The sequence below is a fragment of the Camelus ferus genome, unplaced genomic scaffold (genome assembly GCF_009834535.1).
Source record: "Camelus ferus isolate YT-003-E unplaced genomic scaffold, BCGSAC_Cfer_1.0 contig600, whole genome shotgun sequence".
Taxonomy (NCBI): domain Eukaryota; kingdom Metazoa; phylum Chordata; class Mammalia; order Artiodactyla; family Camelidae; genus Camelus; species Camelus ferus.
This window is the reverse complement of record NW_022589663.1, coordinates 227,752-255,179: the sequence shown is the minus strand read 5'-3', so window position 1 is coordinate 255,179 and position 27,428 is coordinate 227,752. Positions and strand designations below refer to the sequence as shown.

General features: G+C 41.3%; 1 protein-coding gene and 1 pseudogene across 2 annotated transcripts in view; both read left to right on the top strand.

Moving 5' to 3' along the window:
- The window catches only part of LOC106730523, a 134,128-nt gene that overhangs the window by 44,656 nt on the left and 62,044 nt on the right, over positions 1-27,428 (top strand). Inside the window, exons 6-7 of one of the 2 annotated variants that reach the window (XM_032476369.1) lie at positions 8,368-8,553; positions 9,919-10,440. In XM_032476369.1, coding sequence (XP_032332260.1) covers positions 8,368-8,422 — 55 coding nt within the window. In that variant the 3' untranslated portion in view covers positions 8,423-8,553; positions 9,919-10,440. Of the gene's footprint in view, positions 1-8,367; positions 8,554-9,918; positions 10,441-11,071; positions 11,297-27,428 lie in introns of those variants that run through there. The other variant, XR_004318585.1, reaches the window with a different exon arrangement.
- The window catches only part of LOC106731174, a 55,498-nt pseudogene continuing 45,003 nt past the window's right edge, over positions 16,934-27,428 (top strand).

The following is a 27,428-nucleotide window of genomic DNA, read 5'->3' as shown; positions in this document are numbered from 1 at the left end:
CATGGAGCTGAGCATCCCGGGTGCTTCCTGAGGGTGGCCAACAAAGGAGAGAAAAGAAGGTTTTCACATGCCCTGCTTGTCTCCAGGATTCACAGCTCACTCTGTTAGTGTGACAAGGGCTAGCTGTGGGCCAGTGATCGGGGTGTGAAGGGAGAAGCACTCTCCGTGGCCCAGAGGAGTGGGGAGGAGGCATCCCCTCCTGCAGTTTAAACAGGTGGTGGGATGGAAGAGAAGGGTGCTCCCTAAGAGTTTATAAAAGGAGAAATAAGGATTTCCTTTGGGACTTAGTCTAGCCGGGAAACACTGACGATGATTAGAAGGAAGACTTGTAAATCACTTTAATATTAAGTTAACATTTGTTGAGTACCAAAAATATGCTACATTATTTTCTGAGAGTTTTATAAAAATGAATCCTTCAATCTTCACAATAAGCGAGTAAAGAAGGTTTGATGGTTATCCCAGTTTTACAGTGTGGAAATTGAGGCACACAGAGGGTAAGTAATTTGGCCAAGGTCACAGAGCTAGTAAGTGGCAGAGCTGGGATTTAAACTCTAGCTGTCTGATTTCCAGGCTCCCAGATATGGGCTGTGAGTGTTTAGAGGTATCTGCATGCCTGGGTCTCTGTAACTCTGTACATCAGTTACCCCAGAAAAGACAGGGGAAGGAGAGTTACACAGGTGCTCACAGTTGTGTCTCAGCCACTGTCCAGGAGAGTGCACCGTGATTAACGTTGTTTTCCAGGCAGCATGTCTTTTCGTATAACATTGAGTTAATCTAGAATCCCTCCCTGCATTGCTTCGGTCCATGCTTGCCATATGACCAACTGCCTGATTGGGTGGTTGAGGAGAATATGTACTGCTGGTTGAACTCTGATATTTCAGTCTGGTACGTAGTTTCATATCTCCAGTTACATTAATAAGTTAAACGTATGGTTTTCTTGCATCAGTTTGGTTAATGTGAGACCAGTCCATTGGAGCCCAGGGATGCTGATGGTATAATTTCTGACCACGTTGTGGCACTTCTATCCATGCAGACCTGGCTGGAGAATGTCCCCCTTCCTCACTGATTTCTACCGAGAGCAGCGTCCTCTCCCAGCCCTGCACGTGAGGCCAGGAGCTCTCTGAGTAGGCCAGACAGTCAGAGGCAAACTCTACAAATCAGAAAATGATGAAGTACCTGGAAGTGGGTTTAATAGATGAAAAGGGCTTCCAGGTAGTCCGATGGATTCTTCGAGGCCATTTGTTGAAAAGCTGTCCACTGTTTGTGGTTAAGCTACTTCTTTGCTGTTGAAAAGTATGGATTAGATAAAGGGATTTTAAAAAGCAGGAAGGAGTGATTTCAGGTTGTCCATCCACACTGGTGAGAAGTGATGGCTGACTACCTGTGTGAGGCATAGACAGAGTCTTACAAGCTTCATAAAGCAGCTTTAAAAGCTCTGCAATCTGAGTGCACTTCATTTGGGGTCTAGTTCATCACTGGCCACGCTGAGAGGGCAAATAATTGATGATGGCAGAAAGGACACAGAGGCATCAAAAAGGTCTCAGTCTTGTTCCCTGTTTAAAGGATGTGGCACAATGTAATATATTTGAGCTGGTTATTCACTGAACAGTTTTGAGTGTTTTCTGGGACTCCCCAGTGCCCCAAGTTTCCATGCATCTCAGTGTCCCCTCAGTGCAGCTCTGTCAGCGCTTGTCCTGGGCTGACGTGGTGTCACAGGGAGCAGGACGTTCAGTGTCCCCAGCTCCTCCGAGCTCCATCTCCTGATCCACAGTGTCGGGTTTCTCATCCCTGTCTACTTTGTAGGGTTTCGGAGAATCACACGTGATGGTGGTCAAGTGTGATTTGTGGTTGTCCCTGTTTTTGGCATATAGTCAGTATTTGATAGAAACACTTGATTTTTTTTATTATACTTGTGGCTTCTAGATTGCAGTGGTTTTTAATCTGCATTTATTTTTTTATAACTTTATTCTTATATATAAATAAGCACTTATTTTTATTTATTTTTATGGATGTACAGGGGATTGAAGCCAGCACATTGTGCATGCTAAGCAGGTGCTCTACAACTAATACACACCCTCCTTGTCTGCACTTAAAAATAAACATTGCAATACACAAAATAGCTCTTAAACACCATCATGGGACCTAATCTCTGTATAGACAATTGAACACGTAAGCTATTTCAATAAGAATAAATGTTGTTGGGACATACCTTTCTGAATCTGTTAATGCGCTTATAAATGATTATATCTAGTGATAAACACGAGTCTTGGATCCAGTACTTCTTAGGGTCTGTTTTGCCATCTTGGGAAATTACATTCTACAGAGAAGGCTAATTGGGTCTCGTTGATATTTGGATGGTTTAGCAGATGATCAAGGCTTTCAAAAGCTGACCATTTTGTATTTTAAACTAACTACAAAGTTATCTTCAAAAAGTTGGAAGACCTAAGCTTGTGAAGTGCCCAGTAATTCAGTGTGTATGTGTCTGTGTCTGTGTCTGAGTGAATGTGTGTGTGTGATTTCAGGAAGGTAGAAATAAGTTCCATATAGTCTTCTGATACATTTCTCCTCCAGTTTAAGGTGTAGGCATATATTTACACAAATAAACTGATATTCTTTTGTCATTCGGCATATTGTTGGGAATACGAGGTTCTCATACTTGATTCAGAATGGTTGGGGAACATGAGCTTAGAAAATGGGAGGAGAAAGAGGCAGGGAGGCACTTCACAATTTGTGCAGGATATGAGAAACAGTAGCTTTTCTTTTCTCTTTTCTTCTAAAGCAAACTGGCACTGAATTGTAACATACTATTACTCAGAATTGCTTTTCTGATAAGAAACAAGTGCCTCAGAGTTTTCAAGGCAACATGAATGATTAAATGTGTTTTAGCAGTTATCTTTAAAAGTAGTGCTAATTTTCAAGTAAAAGGCTATAGCCTGTTCTTTCTTCCAGCGTATAAGAAATTTTCATTGATCTATGTACATGATCTATGTCCTTAGTTTCTTTGGGTTTGTTTGTTTGTTTGTTTGTTTTAAGTACTTGTTTCATTGTGATGTGAATGAATGTTTAAAATTTCTGGATTTTGATCTTTAGAACATGCTGATTTATCAGAACTGTTAAAAACCTGATTGTTATTTGGTCCTTGTTTGGTGGGGCACACTATTGATTACTGTTGTCTGTTAAAGAGGGAAATTCTTCCTCTAGCCTGCAGATCATTAAGTGAATGGTTTGCAGTATGCCTTTAAAATTCATTGAATGCATTGAGCATGTTTGTCCAGTGAATTTTTAATTGACTCATAGTAATGACTTTGCTTTGGTTTTTGGCTTGTCCTCCTCTGCACAAGAATTTGAATTCTCTATTGCATTTTGTATACGTGCTCTTCACAGGGGAAGAAATTTTGCTTTTTTTACACAGGTGGATTTTCCTATACCCTCTGAATGCCTTCTGTAATTGATACAACAAAAATCTGTTATTGCAGTGCTTAATTATTTTTTAAACTATTTTTTGGCTTACTCAGAAACAATGACAAAGAGTGATAATAAAAAATATGAAAACCTTCCTTCCTTTGAAGAATAGAAATCAGGTGGTCAGGCTCACACATGCTTTGTGCCTGACACACTCTCATGTCATTGTGTATCATGACTCAGAGATGGAGTTGCTTCAGGTTTGTAGATTATTGTTTGAACATTTGTGTTGAATTCTTTCTCCAGGCTGATGTTTCCTGTTGGGTTTGTGGAAAGTGTAGAAGTAGGGAAACAAATGCTTTGTTTTGTTTTCAGGAGGCCTGAGTTGCTGATGAGAAAAGAGCTGAGGGTGGGCTCAGGAACAGAGTGACACTCCCTCTCCTCCCGTCTGAAATTGATGAAAAATGAAATCAATTAGGTGTATTGGTATTTCACAAATAGAATTCAGCGAGCCCAAACTAGCTACTTTTGCCCAGTGGATAGTACTGAATACACCTGCAGATTTAGGTGCTTTACCAAGAAGAAGCAGCTTAGAGCATTCAGAAAAATCAGTCCTATGATGAGATATAAAAAGAATATAATATCTTTTATTTCTGAAATTTTTCTACGTTAAGTTGTGTAGAGCTAAAATTAAGTTTCAAGCATCAGGAGTTAAAACTGTGAGTGGTTCTGTGGGATTTTTCTTCAGGAAGATTTCTAGATCCTGCTAGAGTGGCTGAAGCTGGCAGGAAAATACCGAGAGCCAGGATTTGTCATCCGAGGGTGTTCTCTGTAATGGTTCCATGTGGGAGCCCATGACTGGTTTAACAAATTATAACAGACCCCAGCCGCCTGTCAACTTTAAGAAGAAAAAACTGTGCTTAATAACTGCTTTGCAAGCAGGGGCCTGTGCATCCTCACTCCCGTCTCCTGGCCTAAAAAAGCAGAGACAATGCTTTGCTTGCATAGTTGAGGTTTTAGATAACACTCTGCTCATTTCAAAGCAATGACTCAGGCCCTCAGCTATAAACGCTGGGATTGTGTGCTGTTAGATAGTCTATTATCCCCAAAACAAGGACCTGGCTGGTCTGGTAGTCTGCTTTGTACTTCACATATCTAAAGAATGTATCTTGTTCCCCTCACCCATGACTTCCCTAAAGATACATTAAGCCTTTGTACTTATTGTGGATTCTACAATCTCTGTCTCATCCCATCTTTCCCCAAGTTCCTGCTTACTATCACACAGCTGTTAATGACTTTTTCCTTTGATTATACACAATAAATATGGGAGCATTTGATAGGCTCATGGAGTTGGCTCCCTACTCCCTCTCGATCTGTTAACTTTTTACACAGGGTCATGAGTAACTCATTCCTTGTCGGTAAGAATTCTGCCAGCCAGAACCCACAGTTCCAGGTGAGAAGAATGCAGGCTTTACCTCTCCTACCCAAGGGAGAGAGAGAAGAGAATTGAGATCTGCTCCCCCGTGGTCCCTTCATGCACCAGGGCCACTCCAGTTCAATTGCAGCCTTCTGGCCTCTGCTCACAGGGCCTCTGTCCCAGGACTGACCGCAGCCTTTTCTTCCCTTGTCAACATTTCCTGTGCCTTTCAGAAGTTGGTCTCTTCTCTGCAGTTCAACCCTGGCAGATGTGATGGTGGTCCGCGTGCTGGTGGGCAGTCCCTTGGGGACTCCCAGGAGCCATGCTGATTCTCCTGATTCTCTCATTCGGGGTTACAGAACTGTCGAGCACCGGAGGAAGCCCATTCACGTGATGCCAGCACAGCATTGAACCACTTTCATTTTATTTATGAATTTTCAGTGGAGTAATTATTTGTAGTAAAGTGTTCCAGATTTTCGGCCGCCTGCTTTCCTCACCACATTCTCATTGTTGGCTCTGGTTCTTGTTTTAAGAACCAGGTTTCTTTTCTGGTCATTTGTAGCAGCTGGACTTGCCAAATCCTTGATCTGCGTTTGAAGCAGAATGCTTCTTCATGATGTCAAGCTGATTTCCCTTGTCATACCTGAATATTTCGTGAACACTCAGCAACTGTTTCAAGTGAAATGCTCTTGTCCAATTTCGGTTAACTCACATTTGCTGATCTCCTGCTTTCATGTTGAGGGCAGTTTCTTCTTCCTGTAATAAAAGTTAGCAATTTACATTTACTATGGGAAGGTACTGGCCCAAGGTGCTTTTGTTCTTAACAGTTTTAATACAAGTCACCGATTAAAATGTACTTTGGTTTTTACTCTATGCCAAGAATTGTGCATCCCAGTCAATCTTAGAACATTTTCATCCCCGCAATAGAAAGCCCTGTATCCATTAGCAGCCATTCCTACCTTCCCCATCCTCCCCCAGCCCCAGGCATCCACTCTTCTCTCTCTGTGGATTTGCCTGTGCTGCAGATTTCATGTAAATCGAGTCACTTCATGTAAATGGAACCATCTATTGTGACTGAATTCTTTCACTCTGAGTAACGTTTTCAATGTTTGTCCACGTTTGTACACGTTTGTCCACGTTGTGGCCTGTCTCAGGACTCCTTGCTTTGCTATTGCTGAATAATATTCCACTGTATGCCTGGGTCCCTCTGTTTACCCATTCATTACATGATAGGCATTTGGGTTGTTTCTGCTTTTTGTCTGTGATGAATACTCGTGCCATAAACATTCTTGTAGGAGTTTTTTTATGGACATTTGCTTTCAGTTCTCTTACGTGTGTCCCCAGGAAGCAGAATTGTTGGGTCATTCAGAAACCAAATGTTCAACTCTCTGAGGACCTGCCAGGCTGTTTTCCAAAGTGGCCACACTATGTTACATCCTCACCAGCAAGTGCTGTGAGCTCCGCTTCCTCTGTGTCCTCATTAGTGCTTGTTATTCTTTTTTGATTATAACCTATTGTAGTGAGGGTGAAGCAGTTTCTCCTAGTAGTTTTGACTGGGTTTCCTTTACAGCTAATGACATTGAACATCTTTTCATTGTGCTTATTGGCCATTTTTACACTTTCCTTTAAAAATATCTTTTCAGATCCTTTATTCATTTTTTAATTGAGTTGCCTTTTTATTGTTGAGTTGTTGGAGCTTTTTTTATCTTGGAAATACAAATTCCTTATCAGATAAGTGATTTGAAAAAATTTTTTCCTGTGTGTTGTTTTTTCACTTTCCAGATGCTGTCCTTTGAAGCAAAGTTTTAAATTTTGATGAACTCCAGTTTATCTCTGTTTTCTTTGTTCCTTGTGCTTTTGTGGTCATAGTTAAGGTATGAGGTATTTTATTTAAACTTTTATATATAAAATAACTGAATTCTTAGGACCGTTCTAGGAGATGGATGCTGTTGTTTTCCTGAGACTATGGATGAGGATACTGAGATGCAGAAAATTTCCCTGAATATCAGTGTCAGAGCTACCCAGTGGCCCTGTGGGATTTCAGACCCTCTTGTTTGTCCCCAGCATCTGTGCTCTTCACCACTATGCTCCCCTCCTTCCTGGAATCGTTAATGAAAATCTTTCCTTCTTTGATTTCTTGTTAGTTTTTTTCTCATTGGGGACCTCATCTTCTCATTTTCCTTGAAGAGCTCAGTGTAGGCTTATTTTAGGTCTCATGTAGGCAGAAGCATTGCTATCAGTTAACTTTTTTATTACTCACTCTGCAGTGATTGCTGTTGCTAATTGACCAAATCAAGTCATGCTTAAGTCTTTCCTGCTCATGACACTTAAAACAGAGTCATGAGTTACAGAATGCTCAAAGAAGAAAGTGCTTAATTGATTTTATTTTTCTAACCAACCAAATAAAAACCCCAGTGTTGACATAGATTATAAGCCCTCCATAATATGGCCATTGTCTTCCTTGTGTTTCATTTGTTTGGTCAAACTTTCTGGATAGTGCTTTGCTGTCCAGCAGTATTGTTAGGATACGGTGCTTGTGAATCATTGAAAGGACAGAATATTGACAACAGACTGTGTTGTTCAATTCACAAGGGAAAAAATATTATAAAAATACTGCTCAGATCTATTTTAAAATTAAGCTTGGAATTTTGAGAAGAGTTCGAGAAACCATACAAAGGTATTTTTCACTAATTATAGATCTATCTTCGACACATTATGTTTACATAGCAGACTAACTTATCAACAAGATTTGACAAGAGGGGTGTATTATTGATTATTTGTTTTAGTTGAAATATTCTACCTGGGATAAAGTAATCAGTGCATATAAATGAACAAATGTAACTTTGTATTTCTATGCAACATGGGAGCAGACTTCATACATTTATATATAATATATATGGGTGTGTGTTTTAAACTGTCTTTCAGTGTTTTTATAGTTTTCAGCAATGTTCTACATTTAGAATTCTTCTAAGAAAATCACGCCGTATATAGTGCAGTTTGTACTGTGTATCCTGTCTTATGCATGGAATCCCACTGTCCCCTCAGTGAGGAATTTACTCTCCTACTGAGGTAGTAGCAGAGCTACAAGCCTGGGATTTCTAGGCCTTTGCTCTCCATGTGTTTGAAGTTGGCTGTCAATCACAATTTTCCCTTTCTTGGGTTTTCATTTTTCAATTAGAATTTTTGAAAATAACTATTAATATGTTGCACCAGGCTCCCTAGAAACTTGATGTGTTTGTGCTTTCCAGTTTTCAGATTATGAAACATGTAAATGCACTCTTGTTTTTAAGTAGTCCTTTTTCACTAGATATTTCTTTACCTCTTTATAGTTAATTTTTTTCCCAATGAATGAATCGTTGTGCATGTTTTAAAAGATACCTTACTTTTTATTTTTCTTATTCTAACAGGTATATTCGTTGTAGAGAATTTAGAAAATAAGGATAAACACAGTAATAAGTTAAAATGGCCTCTAATCTCACCTGGAGATACAGTTGTAAGGTTTGAAATTGAGAATTACAAGTCCTCTAACGTTGTTCTTCTTTTTCAAGTACGTTTTGGTTACTGAGACCCTCGAATTCCCATATGAATTGTAGCAGCAGCTAGTCAGTTACTGCAGAGGAGCCCACTGGGATTGTGATCGAGACCACGTTGAATATATGGATCGCTCTGTGGAGCACTGACATTCCAAGAGCACTGTCATCTGATCCAGGAATGTGCGTGGTGTGTCTGTCCAGGTATTTAGGTCTTCTTTAATTTTATTTCAACAATGTGTAGAGTTTACATAGTATTATTTTACTTTTAGTTTTTTGTGCTTTGGCCTTTAATACTGAGGAAAAAGTGTGCAAGGTACCAGAATTGAGAAGCTGTATTATAGGACCCGCCACTTGCTGCTACCAATGGACACTGTGAAGTCTTGCTTTCACCCTCTGCTAAAATCTTGCACAGAATAATGACCTAAGTAAACTCTCTCTCTCTGAATTGAATGATTGTATGATTGTTGGAATGATGCTTGAGAAGCCTTGGTGGAGGATAGCTTATTTCCCAACGTTCCCCATTATTAATTAATGGCCCTTCCTCTCCTTCCTCCAGCCTGGGTTTCAGTCTAGCCTGTGGCATTGAATTTTCCTTAGTCTGTGAGCTCTACTTTCACTAGTTCACGATAATGTTACATATGGGGCTGTGGAAATTGCTAGATGTCCAAGAAGAGCCAATCCATTGCATGCTAGTATTTTTAGAGTGTGGTATGCTTTTATCGATTGAAATTAAATCAGGGCTGACCCCTGAGCCCTCCCGTGAGCTTTTCCCTTCCTATACATGATACTGCTCTGGTTGCTGCATGTGCCCTTCCCCCAGACCTTGGTTTTGGAGTTGAGTAAGTCACCATCACGTGGAGCCCTCTCTTTAAAAGATGAAGAGGACATTTGCTCCTTCTCCCTGGTTGGGGACTTGGATGAGATGAGGTACCAGATAAAGAATGGAGCCCCAGCTCATTCTGACCACCTGCTCTTTCCGTTCCTTTCTCCAGGGGAAAAAGAGTACAATTCAAACAATATAAAGATGATTGTGAGCTAAAGAGATAGGCAAGACAACCGATCATTTATTAAATGTCCTTTCATGCCAGAAACAAATGTATTATACACAAAATAAGCACACAAAGCACGGTAGAACCGTGATAACAAACGTGGGTCCGAGTTCGAGTCCTGCTCTGGAATGACCAGTCCTGTGAGATGGAGAACTGGTAGGCCGGCTTAGCGTCTCTCGGACTAGTTTTCTGTCCTGCAGAGACGGGGCTCGCTAGGCGTCCCCCCCATAGAGGTGCTGGGGGGTGTAAGTGACACACGTGGGCAGCCCTAGCACAGCTGCTCGTTCCTCGTAAGTGCAGGAGAGCATAGCTTTTGCGGTTACGGCTTTATGACCGCCCCGTGAAGACTCTCAGTGCTCCTAAGGGATGCCTTGTGGTTTGGAGATGGGATTCTCATTTCTGTAAATACCCAAGGATTGTGTTATTGGGCCCTGCTGATTTGAATCTATTCTTTAGAAAGTACATATTGTAGATATATTTTTCAAGCATGCATGCTTTTTTCTTTTATTATTTATAGTTCTACCCTCTCTCTTGGTGTGACTTTTCATGGAATCCAGGAAACAGTCCTAAGCCACCTGCCTCTTCACACGTCTCCGTGGCTGGTTTTCTTCCCTGACTAGAAGAGGGTTCTGCATAGGGAATTTTCTTTGTTCCCCTTTTCTTGGAGTCTCTCTGTCTGTCTGCCCACCTCTCACCTGTCCAACTGTCCATTTCTCTACCCACTCATTCTTCTGACTTGTTCCAAGAAGCATTTCAGGCAGCTTACAGAAGAACACATACCAAATAAACAGGAGAGAAAATGGGGCTAAGTTCAGACAGTGAGGCTAGGAGGCGAGCCTGTGTGAGGGTTGCAGGCGTGAGACACACGCGTCTGCCCTGTGACTTATAAGATCGACAGCAACAGTGTGCCTGAGGCTCCTAGCAGACACAGGGAAACAGGGTTTGTGGGAGATGCTCACTGGCTGTGAAATAAATAAGTGGCTTAGGAGAAGCCCAGCCTTTCCAGCTACTAAGGCTTAGGAGAATATTTTGAGTGACTTCCAAAATCAGAGTATTGCATCGTTTCTTTTGTAACAGTTCTACGTGTAGTTGGTTACATTCTATACCTGGAAATTTCTCCAAAACTGCTTCCCACGTGAGTCCCATGGCTGGGGAATGGGGTGGTTCTGCTCATTGACGGGTGTTGTCCAGAAACAGAAAATGACAGCCTCATAGGAGACTGGGACTTTTCAGTCATGTTTTGTCAGTGCTGTTGACTTCAGAAAACGCTTTCACAGTTTCTCTCCATCTGAGGCGTCAGCCTGCTCTCTTACCAGCATCAGGAGCTCACAGCCACGGGATGGTGGGGCCTGACTGCACTGCCGTCAATACAGCTGAACTGGTCACCGCAGGCGTGGTGCTTTTACGTCGTGCATTTCATGTTCTTTAATAGAAGGTTTCAACAGGAAGTTAATTAACTGAGTTAATTAACATTTAATAAATATGATGCTTTGTTGAAAAGACAGTTATAGGCACATTATAAGCTGTGAAGGATTTAAAAACGGTTTCATTACTTAAATTTCTGTAGGGAAGATTCACAGCTTACCTTATTTGTGCCTCTCTTTTAAAGTAAAAAGGAAACAAGACAGAAAAGGCAGAAGATGCTTTCTGTTCTTCCTGTCTGTTTGCAGGCGCCCTCACCTCCAGTGGCATCCATCCAGACACCAGCACTGACACTGGCCGTGCTCAGAACTGCCTCGGCCCTGAAGACACAACTGACAAATAGAAGGGGGCCACGCCTTATTACAGCAGGTGCTCTCACTTTGTGGGTCCTTATGTAACTGCGCGGTGTTAATCAGGATCGCCCGTTCTACTTTGTGTGACACTGCTGCGGTGTGTCCTAGTTATTTGTTTCTGTAAGTACACGTGTACTATTCTCCAATGTGCTGTACTACACATCTAAAAATGCTTTTTTCAGATGAAAAATAATGTGTAAATAATATAATAAGTCTGAAAAAAGGGGCAAAAGGTCTATCCTGATCCCACTACTCAGAGATAATAATTAACACTTTAACATCTATTTTCTGTTCTTTTCATCATTGTGTATCTCCTCTGTCATAAAAACCAGCGAGCACTCTGTGCCTTTTTACTGTGTGGAGACCTCCATTTTCCATTCTGCTTATTACACGTTTTTCTACAATATTCTATCCCCCCTAGCATGATTTTTAATGACCAGTATAGCATTCTGTCTTGTGGAGGCATCTTCCATTTTAGTTCGGACTTAAATAAACTTTGAAATTCCAAGTATACTTAACTGAAGTACTGAAAAGAGAACTGTGGTGGTACCAAAAAGCCCCTACATCCATTCCCCTTTTTTCCTGAGAGTAAAAACTGCTGAAAATGTGGTGTATATATGTCATGACCTTTATGCCTATGTCATATATATATACACATTCATACATACACGTATATCAGAAATCTATCTATATGTGTGTGTATATATGCTTTATTGAAAAATAAGGCCATACTATATGTTTTCTGCAGCTCAGTTTATTCACTCAGGGGTATATCATAGACTTCCTCCCACTCCAGACTCACCCGGTCCTTTCAGATAGAGTAGTGGGGTCTCCTGATATGTAGGTTTGGTCTCTTGTGCAAGGACACCTTCGGTGGGAGAGTACTGTGGACAAGGCCTTGGACCACGCCGAAACGCTGGCCCCTTAGTGCCTACAGCTCGCCTTGATTTACGGCATCATTGTCTTGATGGTGGATACTTAAGTTTTCTCCATTTTCCACTGTCAGAAATGGTGTTTGACTGGCATCCTTCTTTTACAAACATTCCTGTGACCTTGAATGAGTATTCCTTTAGTTAAGGTTTCTGGAAATTCAGTCCCTGGATGTGACAATTACATACATCACAGGCTGCTTTCAAGTGACTCTAGAAATTCCTTCTCCTGTGGGGAATGAAAAGATGTAGAATAACTTATGTAACCAATTCTCTATCGCTGGATATGATTTCACTTCAGCTTTTCTTCCCACCATTGTAAAAGTGCTGTGTAAATGCTCTGATGAGTACATGTTTTTGAACTGATTTTTTTTTCTAAGTGAAACGATTCCTAAAAGTGGAGTTCAGTGTGTGTGTACACACGTTTTTCAGAGTTTACATATCCATTGATATGTCGTCCTCCAAAAAGTTCGCTAACAGTTTGTTCTCTCAAAGATGGACACTAGCTAGAATACCTTTAACAAATATTTGCTTATATGATGAGCAAAAGTGCTTTTACAATGTTTTAGTTTGCATTTGATGACCAGTGAGGTACTGAGCATTTTTCACTAATTAGCCGTTTAACTTTTTAAAAATGAATGATCCCTTTTGTTCTTTGCACACAGTTAAGTGAGGGAGCTTCTTGTTGCTTTGTGACAGCTCTTTGTATGTTATGAACATTAACTTCTTGTCTTCATCAACAAGTGTCACAGAGCTTTTTCTTGTCATTTCTTGCCTTTCATTTTGTTCAATAGGTTTTTTATTTTGGTTCTGGCCCAAAATATTCTTAAGATAGTAAATGTCTTCCTTATGAGTTTTATCTTTGGCATTATTCTTAGAAATACTTTCTTATAATGGAATAAATGTCTTCTGTAGGTTTTTTAATCTCTAAGATGGAGATGATAATAGTACTTGTTATAGTGAGGGTAAGTTGAGTTAATATGAGCAATGTGTTGTATTTACTGTTATTAGTACTTTCTAATATTTACATCACTATCTGTAATTTTTCTTGTGGTCATTATGACTGGAATAGAATTTGTTTTTTCCAGGTGATTCTCTGATTGTCCCAAGACAATTATTGAATTCATACTTGGCTCTTTGATTTGAAATCCCACCTGTAAAAATTACTTATGTATACTAGAGTCTCTTTTTGAGCTCATGGTTATTTCTGTCAATCTTACTTTCTTATTCCAGTGCCTATATCTACATATTGTAAAAATTTATTTAATATCTGACAATGCGATTTTTTTTGATTCTTTTTTCCATCCCTAATTTTCTTGGCTAGTATTATGACTTTATTATTCCTGAAGAATTCTAAAATACTTTTTTCAAGTTAAAAAAAAAAACAGATAAGAGTTGTCATGGGATTTTTTAGTAAGTTTTGAATTATATTTCGGAGAACGTACATCTTTACAAAACTACTTTCCTCCATACAATATGTTGATGTCTCTACATTCACACCTCTTACTTTACCACTCAGTACAGTCCTGTACTTTCTCCATGTAAAACATGGGCATTGTTTTAGAGTTTATTCCAGATTATTGTTGATGTTTTTGTTAATTTTGTAAGTGAAAATTTTTTGCTATTATATATTTTAACTGTTCAAACTGACACGTAGGAAGGCAGATTCGGTTTGTAAATACTCACTTTGTAACTTGTCATTTAAAATTGTAAGTATTAAGTACTTGTTACAGAATCCTTTCTTTTGTGTTTTTAAAAATTTGTTTCCAAGATTCTCAAAATGGTCATAGCTAAGTAGTATAGGTGGGGAGACAGATGGAGAGAGGTAGTGTGGCTCATGTACAAACTGTGAGCAGTTTCATGGCTGCCTTTAGGCTGGAGAAGCCCCAGAAGAACCCAGGTTAGACAGGGGGTGGCTTCGTATGCACTTGAAAGCCAGCTTTCCTGCCTGTATGGTGAAGCCTGGTGGGCGTGGCAGGTAGGTGATCAAGATCCGATGAAGGTCATTGGCTGCACAGAGCGCTGTGTCTGTGAGAACTGGAGACCTCTGCCATGGGAAATGCTTGGTGCCAGGAACAATGCAGGGGAGCTGGGGAGCCTGTGTGTTAAGGATTTTCCAGTCCTGGGAGTGGGAAGATGAGACTCTGCATTCAGATCTGAGTTTGAATTCATCCTCTCTTGTTTACTGGTCCTCTGACTTTTGTCAAGTTATCTACCCTCTTTGAACTCCTGTTTTCTTGTCTCTCAAAACAGGAGAATTACAACCTGCTGCTAGCATTTGTTCAGGGTAAATTATCTGTGTCTACAAGATGTCACGTATAGTCACAAGCTCAGTGAGAAATAGGCTGTCGCTTCTTCTGCAACTCAGTGCTCGACAAGACATCGGGAGAAAGACAGTTCCTAATTTGTATGTTATGCCAGTAGGAACAAAATTAATGTTTTGCCTTTCCCTAGCAGTATACTTACTCCTTTGCTTCATTACCTCTCCTCCTTTCCTTTCCCTTCCTCCACCAAAAGATCCTGAGACTCTCTCAGAACACTAGATTCAAATTACTTTAAAAGTTGGCTCATTCCCTAGAAATGACAGTGACATAAAAAAATCTGTTCACATCCCAGACTTGACTGTATTTGATTTACACACACACACACACATCTGGCTACCTCTCAATTCCTGAGGGAGAAGGACCACTTTTTCTGAGTTTTCATTCACTGAGCGTGAGAGCAAAGTCTCTTAAGCAGACTTTCTCCTGGCTTCATGCATGGTTTTTTATTGGATTTCTCTGTGGCCATAGAATTATTCTCCTACTAGAAGAGAGGAAGTGGAGACATAGAGATTCTGCTTAGATATTGGTGTCATCATATTTGAGTTGGAAAGGACTTAAGACAGCATAGAGTCGTAACTTTTTATGGGTGAGAATCCATGATGGTGTAACTTGGACAAGAACCTGGGTCTCCTGACATTGTGTCCACATGGATGAAGAGGCAAATGGGTGTGGGATGGCAGGTATCCTTCTTGCTTGAGTTCCAGGGTCTTGCTAGTTTTCATTGCTCAGCTGCCTTTAGTTTATGTCCATGTGGCCTCTCATGGGAATGTCACTCTATCCTGATAGATTGAGTTTCTTATCAGCAAAAAGCTCTGGACCCACTCACATTGCCCAGAGTTTTTCTGCTGACCTGCTGACACTTTATGTAAATGAGACCTAAGAAAACTACTGGATATAAAATCTTTATTGTTATCGTTTGCCCTCGAGTTCCATAGGAATGGGGTGCTGTCTCAGGCTGTCTAAGGCTAGATCTGAACAAAGATTGTGTGATAGGCTGTGCTGCTGGACCATCACAAGTGGAATGGGATTTCCACCTCAGTTTCTAGAATCAGGCAGACGAGTTGAAATCTTGCCTTTACCAGTTACTAGCTTTGTGACCTTGAGGAAGAAAGTTTACTTTTTTGTGTCCAATTTTCTTTATCTGTAAATAAGTTCAGTATTTATTTTAGGGTTTTTGTTTTAGAATTGAATGAGCTAATTGCCTCACTTATACCTAAAATACTGATTGCGTGGTTCTATGCTGGTGCCTTGGTAGTTGATTACTAAGGGAGTTGGCAATGAGAATGGGGGTGGGGGACCCCTGGATCATAGAGCTTATATTCCAGGATATGCTTGTAAATGACTGGATGTGCAGTGGGTTTTTAGTAAATGTCTATTCTTTTCCTAATCCCCATTGATTGTATATATATATTTATACTAATATGTGAACTTTTTTGTTGCAATTTAAATCTCTTTGTAGTATTTAAAATATGTAGCTATAACAAAAATACGTGAAATAAAATGATTTGATTTTTATTTTCCTTTCAATAATGAAAACAAAAGAAAATAGAAAAGAAAAAGTTTTGTAGGACTAGAAATAATTTTATTTCCATGGAATCAAGCCTTTATATTAAGTTTTTTGGTTTTGTTGTTAAATGGCATGTAAAATTAATAGGTTGTGACTTCAGTGTTGATAGCTAGGTGAGTTTCTTGTTATTGTTGTCTTTGATGAATTATTTTCACTAGATCATAAATGATGTGCATGCTACATATTGGAAATGAGGAAGAAGTGGAGACATACTAACTCCAATGTATTTTGTTACCGAGTCCAAACTCATTCTACTTGCCGCATGACAGGCCAATAAACTGGGAGATGAGGTGTTGGGGCAAGGAATAGTGACTTTATCTGAAAAGCTGGCAGACCCAGAAGATGTCAGACTGATTTCCTGGAGAACCCTCTTCCCCAAGTCAGAATTCAGGCTCCTTTTATACTGCAAAGGGGAGGGGGTGTGGTTGGTTGTTGCAAACTTCTTGCTGTACGAATTGTTTGTCCTTGGTGTCCTTTATCCTTGCAGCTGTCCATGTGGGTCAAATCATGGTGCCCTTGTAAAACCTCCAAAAAAACAAAGGTTATTCTCTACTTTGCAACTTGAAACTCTCTACATAAGTGCAGAAGAGCTAACATCCTTAAAGATCAGAGCCCGGAGAATAGGCTCTCCTGTATATTTCAGGCTAAAGTCAACTTTCTTTCACAAAAGGTGCAGAGCTAGCAAGTCTGAGCCTAGAAAACAGGGCACAGAGTTAAAGCCAAAGGAACAGATCTAACATGGAGTCAGATTTCTTCTTTCCTATTACAATTTCTTTTTCCATCTCATAAATAATTTTAGTAAGAAACATAAGCAATTTCGTATTTTTGCTTCTTAATAACCGATAAGTGGGCTGACTACATTTTTGTGAGCAGGGATGCTGTGAGGGCCTTGGGGTCTAAGCAAACTCTTGTTGAGGGTGTTTGACCCCACAACATGTCTAATGCCCCCAGGAGTGTTGGTGAGGGTCGCCACAGCCTGGCGCTCTATTCAGGAAACTGCATATGGGCATTTACCTCTGGAGACCTCTTTTTTGGCTGCAGGAAATTTTTTCAGATACTGTGATTGAAAAATCACTCCAGCTGGGGATAATTTGGGAAAAAAGGAAGAGGAAAATTGTTTGGAGTAGAGTAGAAGAGAAATGCAGAAGATCAGGGAGGCTGGGGGCTTGGCAGCTGGGCCTAGGGAGAGAGGGGAGCAGAGGTGTGGAGGGGCCCGGCTCCAGAAACAGCTCCTGCACCTGTCCCCGCACCCAAGCCACACAGCTTTTAATTGGCCTGGGCCACTCTCCTGGCTGGATGTCACCCTGGGCAGAACCTTGAGAACTGAAGTTGACAGGTAGGCAGCACTCACCTAGGGGGTCACTGAGGACTTTGTTCAAGTCCACAGTGCCTTTTCTGGTCATGTGTCTTCACTTGCCCTTTATCTCAGGATCTGAGGAGCAGGAGCAAGGAACTCAGGGAGAGACATCTGACTGTGTTAAGAGAGGACAGACAGAGTGACTACGGGAAGCGAGGACTATCGCAGCAAAGTAAAATGACTTCACAACTATTGCATCAGACCTGCAGGTGTGAGAGAGCCTGAGCCTGTCTCAGAGTGCAGGGGACAAGCAGAAAGGAATGGTAAAATTTCCACTGACAATTGAAATTTTGCAAAATAGCCTGCTACTTTTGGTTGTATCACTTGAATGAATGCAGGTGTGTTTCTGTGGGCATTTATAGGTTCACTCAACCCCACCAGCCCCTCTTGCCCGCACCAGGGGTGGGTTTTCTCAAGCACAGTGCCCCTCCTGCTTGGGTGGGCCACGCTGTGCATCCTCGCCTAGGGCCGGACTGCTACAGGACACTGAGTCCCCGAGGCACGGCTTGCGAGACAAGACAGGAACACCACTGCTCTTCACTGAGGGCCTCCTTTTCCCCCTGCAGTGTTAGAATGCTGGTGACTCAGTTAGAAGCGTGCATCCAAGCCGTCCTTCCGTGTCCTCACCATCTGGAAGCGGAAGCCTGAATCTTCTGAATTTCTCCAGAATGTGGTTTACAATCACCTTCGACAAGTGAGTGTGTGTCCTCTTACAAGTGGAGGAATTACTGCCGTTTTCCTGGAACTTACTCACCACTAGTCCATCTGATTTTTCTGTGCTAGGATTCAGTATGGCCTGCTAAAAATTCTGCAGTCAGATCTTGAAACCCTGATGAAGAGGATTATTTTATTTTTTATATGATAGTCTTTTACTTTCAAAATTCAGAATTTTCTGTTCTTTCAGCTTTTTAGGGGGTGTTGGAGAAACAACTTTGCTCTTACCTGTCCTTGCGACCTGTTGCTTTATGCCTCTAACCCGTCTTCTGTCACTTTTTAGGCGGTTCTATTCGTGACCCTGTCCAGGTTGTTCATATTATAAAACATAAAGTCTGTGAAAGTACAGTTCCTTTTATTCCGAAAGGCATTCCACAGATACCACTGAAATCTGGGTGTGGTTTTAAGAAGACAGAACTATTAGAACATGTACTTGCAGGTTGCTAGTGCAAAATCCCCAAATCAAAAGTCTAGCTAAATATCTAAAATCTTTCTAATCTACCTTGGATTTGTATGGATAAGTGAAGTAGTTTGCTAATAACTCAAGACCAGGGTTAGAATACATGCTGGTGTAGCTCAGCAGGTCCTCCAGAGCTGGCACTGTGCCAGAGGGTGGGGCTGAGGGGAGAGGGCGGGGCCGAGGGGAGAGGGCGGGTCCTGCCCTCCCTGAGCTGATAGTTTCATGGCAAAGACCTTCACCAGGTGAAGAACTAAGAGTTTCTTCTAAGAACAGTGGGTTTGAAAAGAGTCTTAAAAGCGCGGGAGTGACAGAATGCCATTTGTCTCAATTAGGGAAGAGCGGCTGGGGGGCCACTGGGAGACTCATGAGTCCATGTGGGCAGTATTGGTGGCTTCCACCTGAGCAGTGGATTTGGGCTAATCTGTATATTTGGAAAGGAATCGAGATGGAATTATTGCAGGCACCATGTGCTTTAATAAGTCCTGTGCAAACATAAACACGGATGAGGCATGCGTTTGAATTTAGTGGTGTAGGGAAGGGTTTCTGCACATTACAGGAGAAGGCAAGGCAGAATTCCTCTTCTTTGTGGGCAGGGAATTGGGTCCACCTGTTTTTTCTGTAACGGTTTCTGAGAGCAGTTTATGGTAATTAACCAGCATTGACAAATGGTGGCACACATTGCATTTAAGAGCTGGCCGGCTACAAACTTGTGTATTGGACAGGTGGATTTCACAGACAAGTGATCAGGTAGATGGGAGAGAGAAGGAGCACATGCATGGGCACCCCAGCTTCAGGTTTAAATCACCATTTCCACACCATGGGAACTTGGACTAGAATGTAACCTCACTTAGCCTGTTGGTGAATCAGTAAAATGGGCATAATATTCACTACTTCCTGGGTTTGTTGTAAGTTGTGTCGACTGAAATAAATGTGCAGCCTAAAAGTTAAGAGTGAAGTTTTATTTGGCGGGAGGACTCGAGCCGGGATGACAGCCTCTCAGATTGCTCTGAGGGACTGCTCCAAAGAGGTAGGGGGAGGAGCTAGGATATATAGGAGCTTTACAACAAAGACCAGGTAGTTGGAACAATAAAAGATTGCTTGTTATCTAAAGAAAACCAGATATCTCAAGTTCAAGAATTTAGTGCTTTTCTATTTATAGGAGGAAGCAAACATTTGGGCTCACTGAATTCATTCCTTTGACAAGCACCTAGGTATCTAGGGCCAGTATCCGGTTCTTTCTTATTATGAATCCCCTCAGAGGGCAGCATTGTGAGTGGCTGCAGAGGCTGGGCTGCTGGCCTGTCCTCGCTGGGGGGTGGCAGCAGCCGCTGATCACTTAGTTTCAGCATTCTTTCTTTACTGACATGGTTGCAGTATTTTCATTCACATTGTAGTATTTTAGTTCACACACTGATTATGGATAATCTGGAAACTTGGAAAGGAACCAAGATGGAATTACTGCAAGTATATTCTACTTTAATATGCGGTGTGCAAACATAAACACGGATGGAGCATACATTTGAATTTGGTGATGTGGGGAAGTGGTTCTGCAAATTAAAGGAGAAGGCAAGACAGAACTCCTCTTCTTTGTGGGCAGGGATGTGGGTCTACCTGTCTTTTCTGTAGCGGTTTCGGAGAGCAGTTTATGGTAATTAACCAACATTGACAAACAGTGGCACACATTGCATTTAAGAGCTGGCCTGTGCAAACTTGTGTTTTGGACAGGTGGCTTTCATAGGCAAGTGGTCAGGTGGATTGGAGAGAGACGTAGCCTAGGCCTGGGCTCAGATTCAGGCTTAAATAGCCATTTCCTCACCAAAGGGCCTTGGACTAGAGTGTAACTTCCCTTAACCTGTTGGTGAATCTGTGAAATGGGCATGATAATATTCATTTCTTCCTGAGTTTGTTGCAAGTTGTAAACAATATTATAACACACATGAAGCACTTAACACACTGGCACTTAGCAGTGTTCACTGCGTCCGTCCGCCCCACTTAGCGTGTGTCAGAGCCGTAAAGGCAGCATGTGTCTGTTGAGGACGCACTGGTGGCCCCTTGAATATGTTGTGAATTTGGTGATTTCCTTTAATCCTTGTAACTGTATGTGCCATGGGCAGTTATTTTCTTGGACAGATGAGGAATCTCAGGGTAAAGAAGTCTGTGAAATTTGCCCAAAGTCAGACCATAATTTTGGGTGCAGGGTCCTCGGTTCAGCATGGGCCCCTGGGCTTTCTACCCTCTCCATTCAGCACCAGAGCCAGACGTGGGGTCGGCTGTCTCCTAGCCCAGAATATCCAGTAGGCAGCAAGACACACCTGGCTCTGTGATGCTTGACCAACAACTCCAGAGGAGAGTTAGTTACAAAAGGGATAAGCATAAAAACAGACGACTGCAAACTGTGATCAGCTTTGAGAAGGAAAGGAACACGTCTCGCCGTGCAGTGCTTGGAGCATTCCCGTCGGGGCTGCTCTGGGGGCGTTCATCTCAGCTAAACAATCTCCGCTCCTGCACCAAGGCAGGAAGACAGATCACGTGTGACCGGATAGACGGGGCCTCATTGATAATACTCATTCACCATTAAGCGGCAGCTGTCACGGGCACTTACCTTGTAGACAGATGTTGGCCATAATCATCACGCGCATTGCTTGGTAGTTGTATTGGCCCCACCTTTGAGATGAGGTCATTGAAGCTGGGGAGTTTGCTGCATGCCCTTGTATACCTCGGAAATTACCCCCACTGGTCTTTTAACCTAGACTGGTGTGGCTGTCATGTCCCAGCCCTGTGAATGGCATCGCGTAGCTTCTCCCAAGTGACCCAAATGACTGACATTGATTTTCTTAATTCGTAGGAAATGGTATGTGACAATAAGAGAAAATGGTAGTAAGAAATTGTTTGGAAAACTAGAACAAAATCCAATTCTTCCCCAGCTGGGGAAGTGTACCCAGTGTCACTCACTCCACTCACTGCCTGGCATCTCCTCCCTGCCGACTCCGTGTTCAGAAGCCACTCTGAGCCTTTGAAGAACATTTTGCCTCATGACACTGTTGACTAGGACCTGCGACAACTCTGTCCCTGGTTAACTCTCTCTTCAAAGCCATTTAAATTTTATGCAGGCTCCTCAGTTCAAATGTAAGAATAGCCTCTTTAAACTTCTTGATGCAGCTCCTTAGTGAAGATATTGCGAAGGAAAACTAGCTAAAACCTGGGAGGTATGAACATAGTGACTGTAACCTCAGCACTTTGTGAAGTTCAGAATCAGAGGGGTGGGAGACTCAGGAAAGGCTTAAGGTAGCAAGGGTAAAGTGAAAGGACGCAGGCTGTGAGACTGAAACATCTCGGTCCCAGCCAGCAAGGCACCTGCGTTCAGGATGGTCTGTGTGGAGAGCAGGTTCTCACAAAGAAAGAAGAGGTGGGATGGGAGGGAGAACAGTTAGGTTTTTACTGGGGAAGGAAAAAGTGGGCTGAACATTTCCTGGTTGAACAAGAGGACTGTGACATGATGTTCTTGTATTTTGGAGAGAAGGGTTTTGTGGGGACAGGCCTAGGGAGAACGCTCTGTGGCTGGGGAGTCAGCACAACAGAGAACCACAGAGAACCGGGCCGACGCCAGGGCTGCTTCTGTCCCTTAGCTGGGGCCTAAGAACTCCCTTCACAACCCAGTCCTGTTGATACAAGAAAACAGATGTGGGGCATGAGAAGGGCTGTGTCCCACGCATTAGTTGAGCCCCTGGGATTTGTCCCTCCAGATGTTGGTCTTTGGCTTCGTGTAGGAAATGATTCAAGAGCAAACAACTGTTGAGTAAAGGTAGATTTACTCAGAGAGATACATTGAAAGGCAAGAGAATCGCCACGAGGTGTGGGGGTTGGGTGCTCAGATTAAAAGTAGGTACACACTCCACAGAGTGTGGGCTTTCTCCGAAGAGGGAGAGAGAGGGTTGACCGCGAGGCGGCGCTGTGTTGCTTGTTTTCTTGGGCTTGGTGGTTTCATATGCTAATAAGTAGAAGGACCAGCCTAAGGGCAAGGGGCTGGGATTCCCGGGGAGTTGGCCATTTCCCACCCTGTGACCTTTTGTGGCTAGCCTTGGGACTGCCATTGTGCCTGGGGGCGTGTTATTCACCATGTTACTATTACAATGGGTGTATAATGAAGCTCAAGCTCTGCTAGAAGTTAAATCTCTTCATCCTGAGCCTCAAGGCCTATTGGAGGTTGAATCCTTCACCATTTTGATGTTAATTGCTGTGGCCTTCCTTGAATGGCTGTGCTCTGCCCCCTTCCATCCTGTCTCACTGTGATGACACAGAGAGAGCAAAGGCCAGGGCCCTGCCTGTGCTCCTGCATTTAACAGGGGGAGGGGTGGGGTGGGCTGAGGATGACTCTGAGTGGTGAGAAGGTTGTTTCAGATTTTTGCACGTGGGATATGGGGACCTTCCAGCAGCCACCGCGGATTTATCTCTCGGGCATTATCGCTTGTGTCACTCATCTTTTTCTATTTTTCTTAAAGTATTTAATCTAAATTTAATATCAGGTTTTTTTAGGAAAGAAATTTCTCTTTTTCTTTTCTTTGGGGCTCTTTTGGGGGGGTAGGTAATTAGGTATATTTATCTGTTAGTGGAGGCCCTGGGGCTTGAACCCAGGACCCCGTGAACGCTAAGCACACTCTCTATCACTGAGCTCTACTCTGAAGGAAAAACCGGGCTGGTCTGACAAGATAACTCATAAGTCTAGGAATGTGAAGGAGAGGCTGGGCTGGGCTAACAAGTCTAAGTATTGGAATACTGATCTGAGTTCTGCTAGACTAACTTGTAAATCTAGGTTAATTTGTGTTGGTTTGCTGTATGTGTTTTGCTAGCCAGCTGGATTTTCAAAGATACATATCTGGCTTGGAATGTTGGTTTGCTGCCTCCCTGCCTCCACTTTTGTTGATGATAATGCTGCTAAAGCTGTTCCATGCCTATTGGCCTAATACCCCAAGCTTGTAATTTACCTATAAAACCTCATGTGCACGTCTTGGAGTTAGCCCGGCAGAACTTAGATCACTAAAGCGACACTTATCACACTTAGATTTATGACTTAGCTCGTTAGCCCAGCTGAGCTTTTCCTTCACATCAGCTGCCAAGAATCTTACAGCTGAATTTCTAGTAGGCCTTTAACACTTACCCTGGCTTAATGGCATCCATTTTTATGACTTTACCTCCCCCTGGTTTCATTTAATTATTGAATCTCCATTTTCTCTTCACTCTCACTTTGTCTATTTGTTGTTATGGTTTTTAAGCTGTGTTTAAAAAAATTGTTTAATTTCTCTTTTAGCAGGAGGCTGAAAGTAAATAAATATGTAAACAAACATCACACTTTAATGCTTTTATACATTCTAAGCTGTTTAGTATTTACTTAAAAACCAAATTGCCTACTAAAGAGATAACATTTTTAAATTATTTTTTAATTTTTTATAAAGGTATAGCTGATTTACAATATGATATAAGTTTCTGGTGTACAATAGATGCACAATTTTTAATGTTATGCTCCATTTATAGTTATTGTAAAACATTGGCTATATTCCCTGTGTTGTAAGTTACATCCCTGTAGCGTGTTTATGTTACATGGAGCAGTTTGTATAAGAAAGTTGGTTATCGCAGAGTCTGGGGCATGGCTGTGTCTGACCCAGGGTCACCGTCACCCTGCCTGTCAGAGCCCAGGCTCTCACACCTCTCTGCAGGGGAGCGAGTGGAGGCAGCCTTCATCAGCGCTGGCACCACCCTCTGAGTGGCAGTGAAAGCAGTGACTGTCTGTGGACGTGCAAAGTGTTGTTCCAGGAGCTTTACTTGCACTTCTGCATTTAATAATTAAAGCCCTCCTTTAAAGAATCCTTTTATGTTTTTAATGAATAATACATTTTATTTTGATATTGATAGACTTCAAACCTCCGGAAAATTTACAGGAGTAGTACAGTAAACGCTTAGATACAGTTCATCTAAAAGGGCACTATTTGTCCTTTTGTGTCTGGCTTATTTTAGCATAAAGTTTCAAGGTTCATCCATATTGTAGCCTGAATCAGTACTTTATTCTTTTGGTTTGATAATATCCTTTTTCTTTTTTTTCCTTATTGGTCTATTTAAAAATATTTTCATTGAAGTCTAGTCAGTTTATAATGTTGTGTCAGTTTCTTGGGTACAGCACAACAATTCAGTTATATAGGAACATACCTGTATTCATTTTCATATTCTTTTTAAACATAAGTTACTATAAGATATTAAATATATTTTCCTGTGCTATACAGTATAAACTTGCTGTTTATTCTATACATAGTCAGTATCTGCAAATCTTGAAATCCCAAATTATTCCTTCCCACACCCTCTCCCCTCTGGTAACCATAGTTTGGTTTCTATGTCTCTGTGTCTGTTTCTGTTCTGTATATAACTTTATCTTTTTGTTTCTTTCTTTTTTGTTTTTTGGTTTTTGGTTTTTTTTAGATTCCACATGTGAGCGATCTCATATGATATTTTTCTTTCTCTTTCTGGCTTACTTCACTTAGAATGACATTCTCCAGGTCCATTCATGTTGCTGCAAATGGCATTATTTTATTATATTTTTATGGCTGAATAGTAGTCTATTTTACAATTATACTAAAACCTCTTTATCCATTCATCTGTCAGTGGACATTTAGGTTGTTTCCATGTCTTGCTATTGTAAATAGTGCTGCTGTGAACATTGGGGTGTAGGTGTCTTTTTGAATTAGGGTTCCTTCTGGATATGTGCCTAGGAGTGGGATTGCTGGGTCATATGGGAGGTCAATTTTTTGTCTTTTGAGGAACCTCTATACTGTTTTCCACAATGGCTCCACCAAACTGCATTCCCACCACAGTGTAGGAGGGTTCCCTATTCTCCACAGCCTCTCCAGCATTTATTGTTTGTGAACTTCTGAATGGTGGCTATTCTGACTGGTGAGAGGTGAGACTTGATTGCAGTTTTGATTTGCATTTCTCTGATAATGATATTGAGCACTTTTTCATGTGCCTATTGGCCAATTGTATGTCTTCATTGGAGAAATGTTTCTTTAGGTCTTCTGCCCATTTTTGGATTGAATTGTTTGTTTTTCTTTCTTATTACGTGTAAATCTGTTTACATATTCTGCGAATTAAGCCCTTGTCAGTCTCATTTATTGCAAATATATTCTCCCATTCCATAGGTTTTCTTTTTGTTTTGCTTACTGTTTCCTTTGCTGTGAAAAAGCTTGTAAGTTTAATTATTTCCCACTTGTATATTTTTGCTTGTATTTCTATTGCTTGAGTAGACTGCTCTAGGAGAACATTGCTGAGATGTATGTCAGATGTTTTGCCTATGTTTTCTTCTAAGGGTTTTATACTATCTTGTCGACATGTTTAAGTCTTTAAGCCATTTTGAATTTATTTTTGTGTATGCAGTGAGGGAGTAGTCTAACTTCATTGATTTACATGCAGCTGTCCAGTTTTCCCTACACCATTTGCTGAAGAGGCTGTCTTTACTCCATTGTATGTTCTCACATCCTTTGTCAAAGATTCAATGACCAAAAGTTTGTGGGACTATTCTTGGTAATTTTGTTTATCCGTTCATTGATGGATGGATATTGTTTGTAACTTTGGCTACTCTGAATGATACTGCCATGAATATTGATGTGCAAGATTTTGTGAGAATATGTTTTCATTCTGTTGGCTGTACAGTTGGCCCGCCATATCTGTAGTTTCCACTTCATGGATCCAGATGGCTGTAAAGGGACTCGAACATCCTTGGATTATGTTATCCAGGGTGGGGGGTTCCTGAACCAACCCCCCGAGGATACTGAGGGATAAATCTATATGTAGGAGTGGAATTGCTGAACCATATAACGCTAACCTTTTGAGGAAACACCATAATTCTCCAAAGAAGCTACACCATTGTCCCTTTCCACTGGCTGCATATGAGGTTTCTCTGCCTCCTGAACGACACTTATTATTGTCCATGTTTTGATTATAACCATCCTAGTGGGTGTAAAAAGCGATCTCATTTTCATTTTGATTTGGCTAGTGATGATGAGCATCTTTTCATATGCTTATTGGCCATTTGTATATCTATTTAAATCCTTGGCAAATTTAAAAATTGGGTCTATTTTCTTGTATTGTTCAGTTGTAAGCATTTGTTATATATCCTGGATACAACTCTCTTATTAGATACATGCTTTGCAAAATTTTTTCTCCTATTCTGCAGATTGTCCTTTCACTTTAGATTTTTAAACATTAAAAAAAATTCTTTATAGGGGAGGTAATTAGATGTATTGATTTATTTTATTTTTTTGCTAAGCACGCACTCTATCACTTGAGATACCCCCTACCACTGTCATTTCACTTTCTTGATGATGTCCTTTGTAAGAAAAAGGTTTAATTTAGATGAAGTCCAGTTTATCTGCTTTTTTCTTCTATCACTTGTGCTCTTGGTATTGTATCTAGGAAACCAAAGCCTATCCTAGGACCACAAAGATTTATACTGTGTCTTCTTTTAAAAGTTTATACATTTAGTTTTTACGTTTCTGTCTGTGATCCATTTTGAATTAAATTTATTTGTTATATAAAATATGGGGGTCCAGATTCCAGATTCATTCTTTTCCCTGCAGATACCCAGGTGTCCCTGCACCATTTGTTGAATAGACTATACTTTCAATGAAGTGTTGTTGGCACCCTTGTGGAAAACTGAATGTAAATGTAAGTTTTTTCCCCCTGGGTTTTTATAGTGTCTCATAGATTTATTAATCCAAACTTATGCCAGTACCATACTGACTTGAGTACTATAGCTTTTTAGTACCCTTTAAAGTGAGTCCTCCATCTTTGCTCTACTTTTTCAAGATTGTTTTGGCTGTCCTGGGCCCCTTGCACTTCCATATGAATTTTGGGATCAGT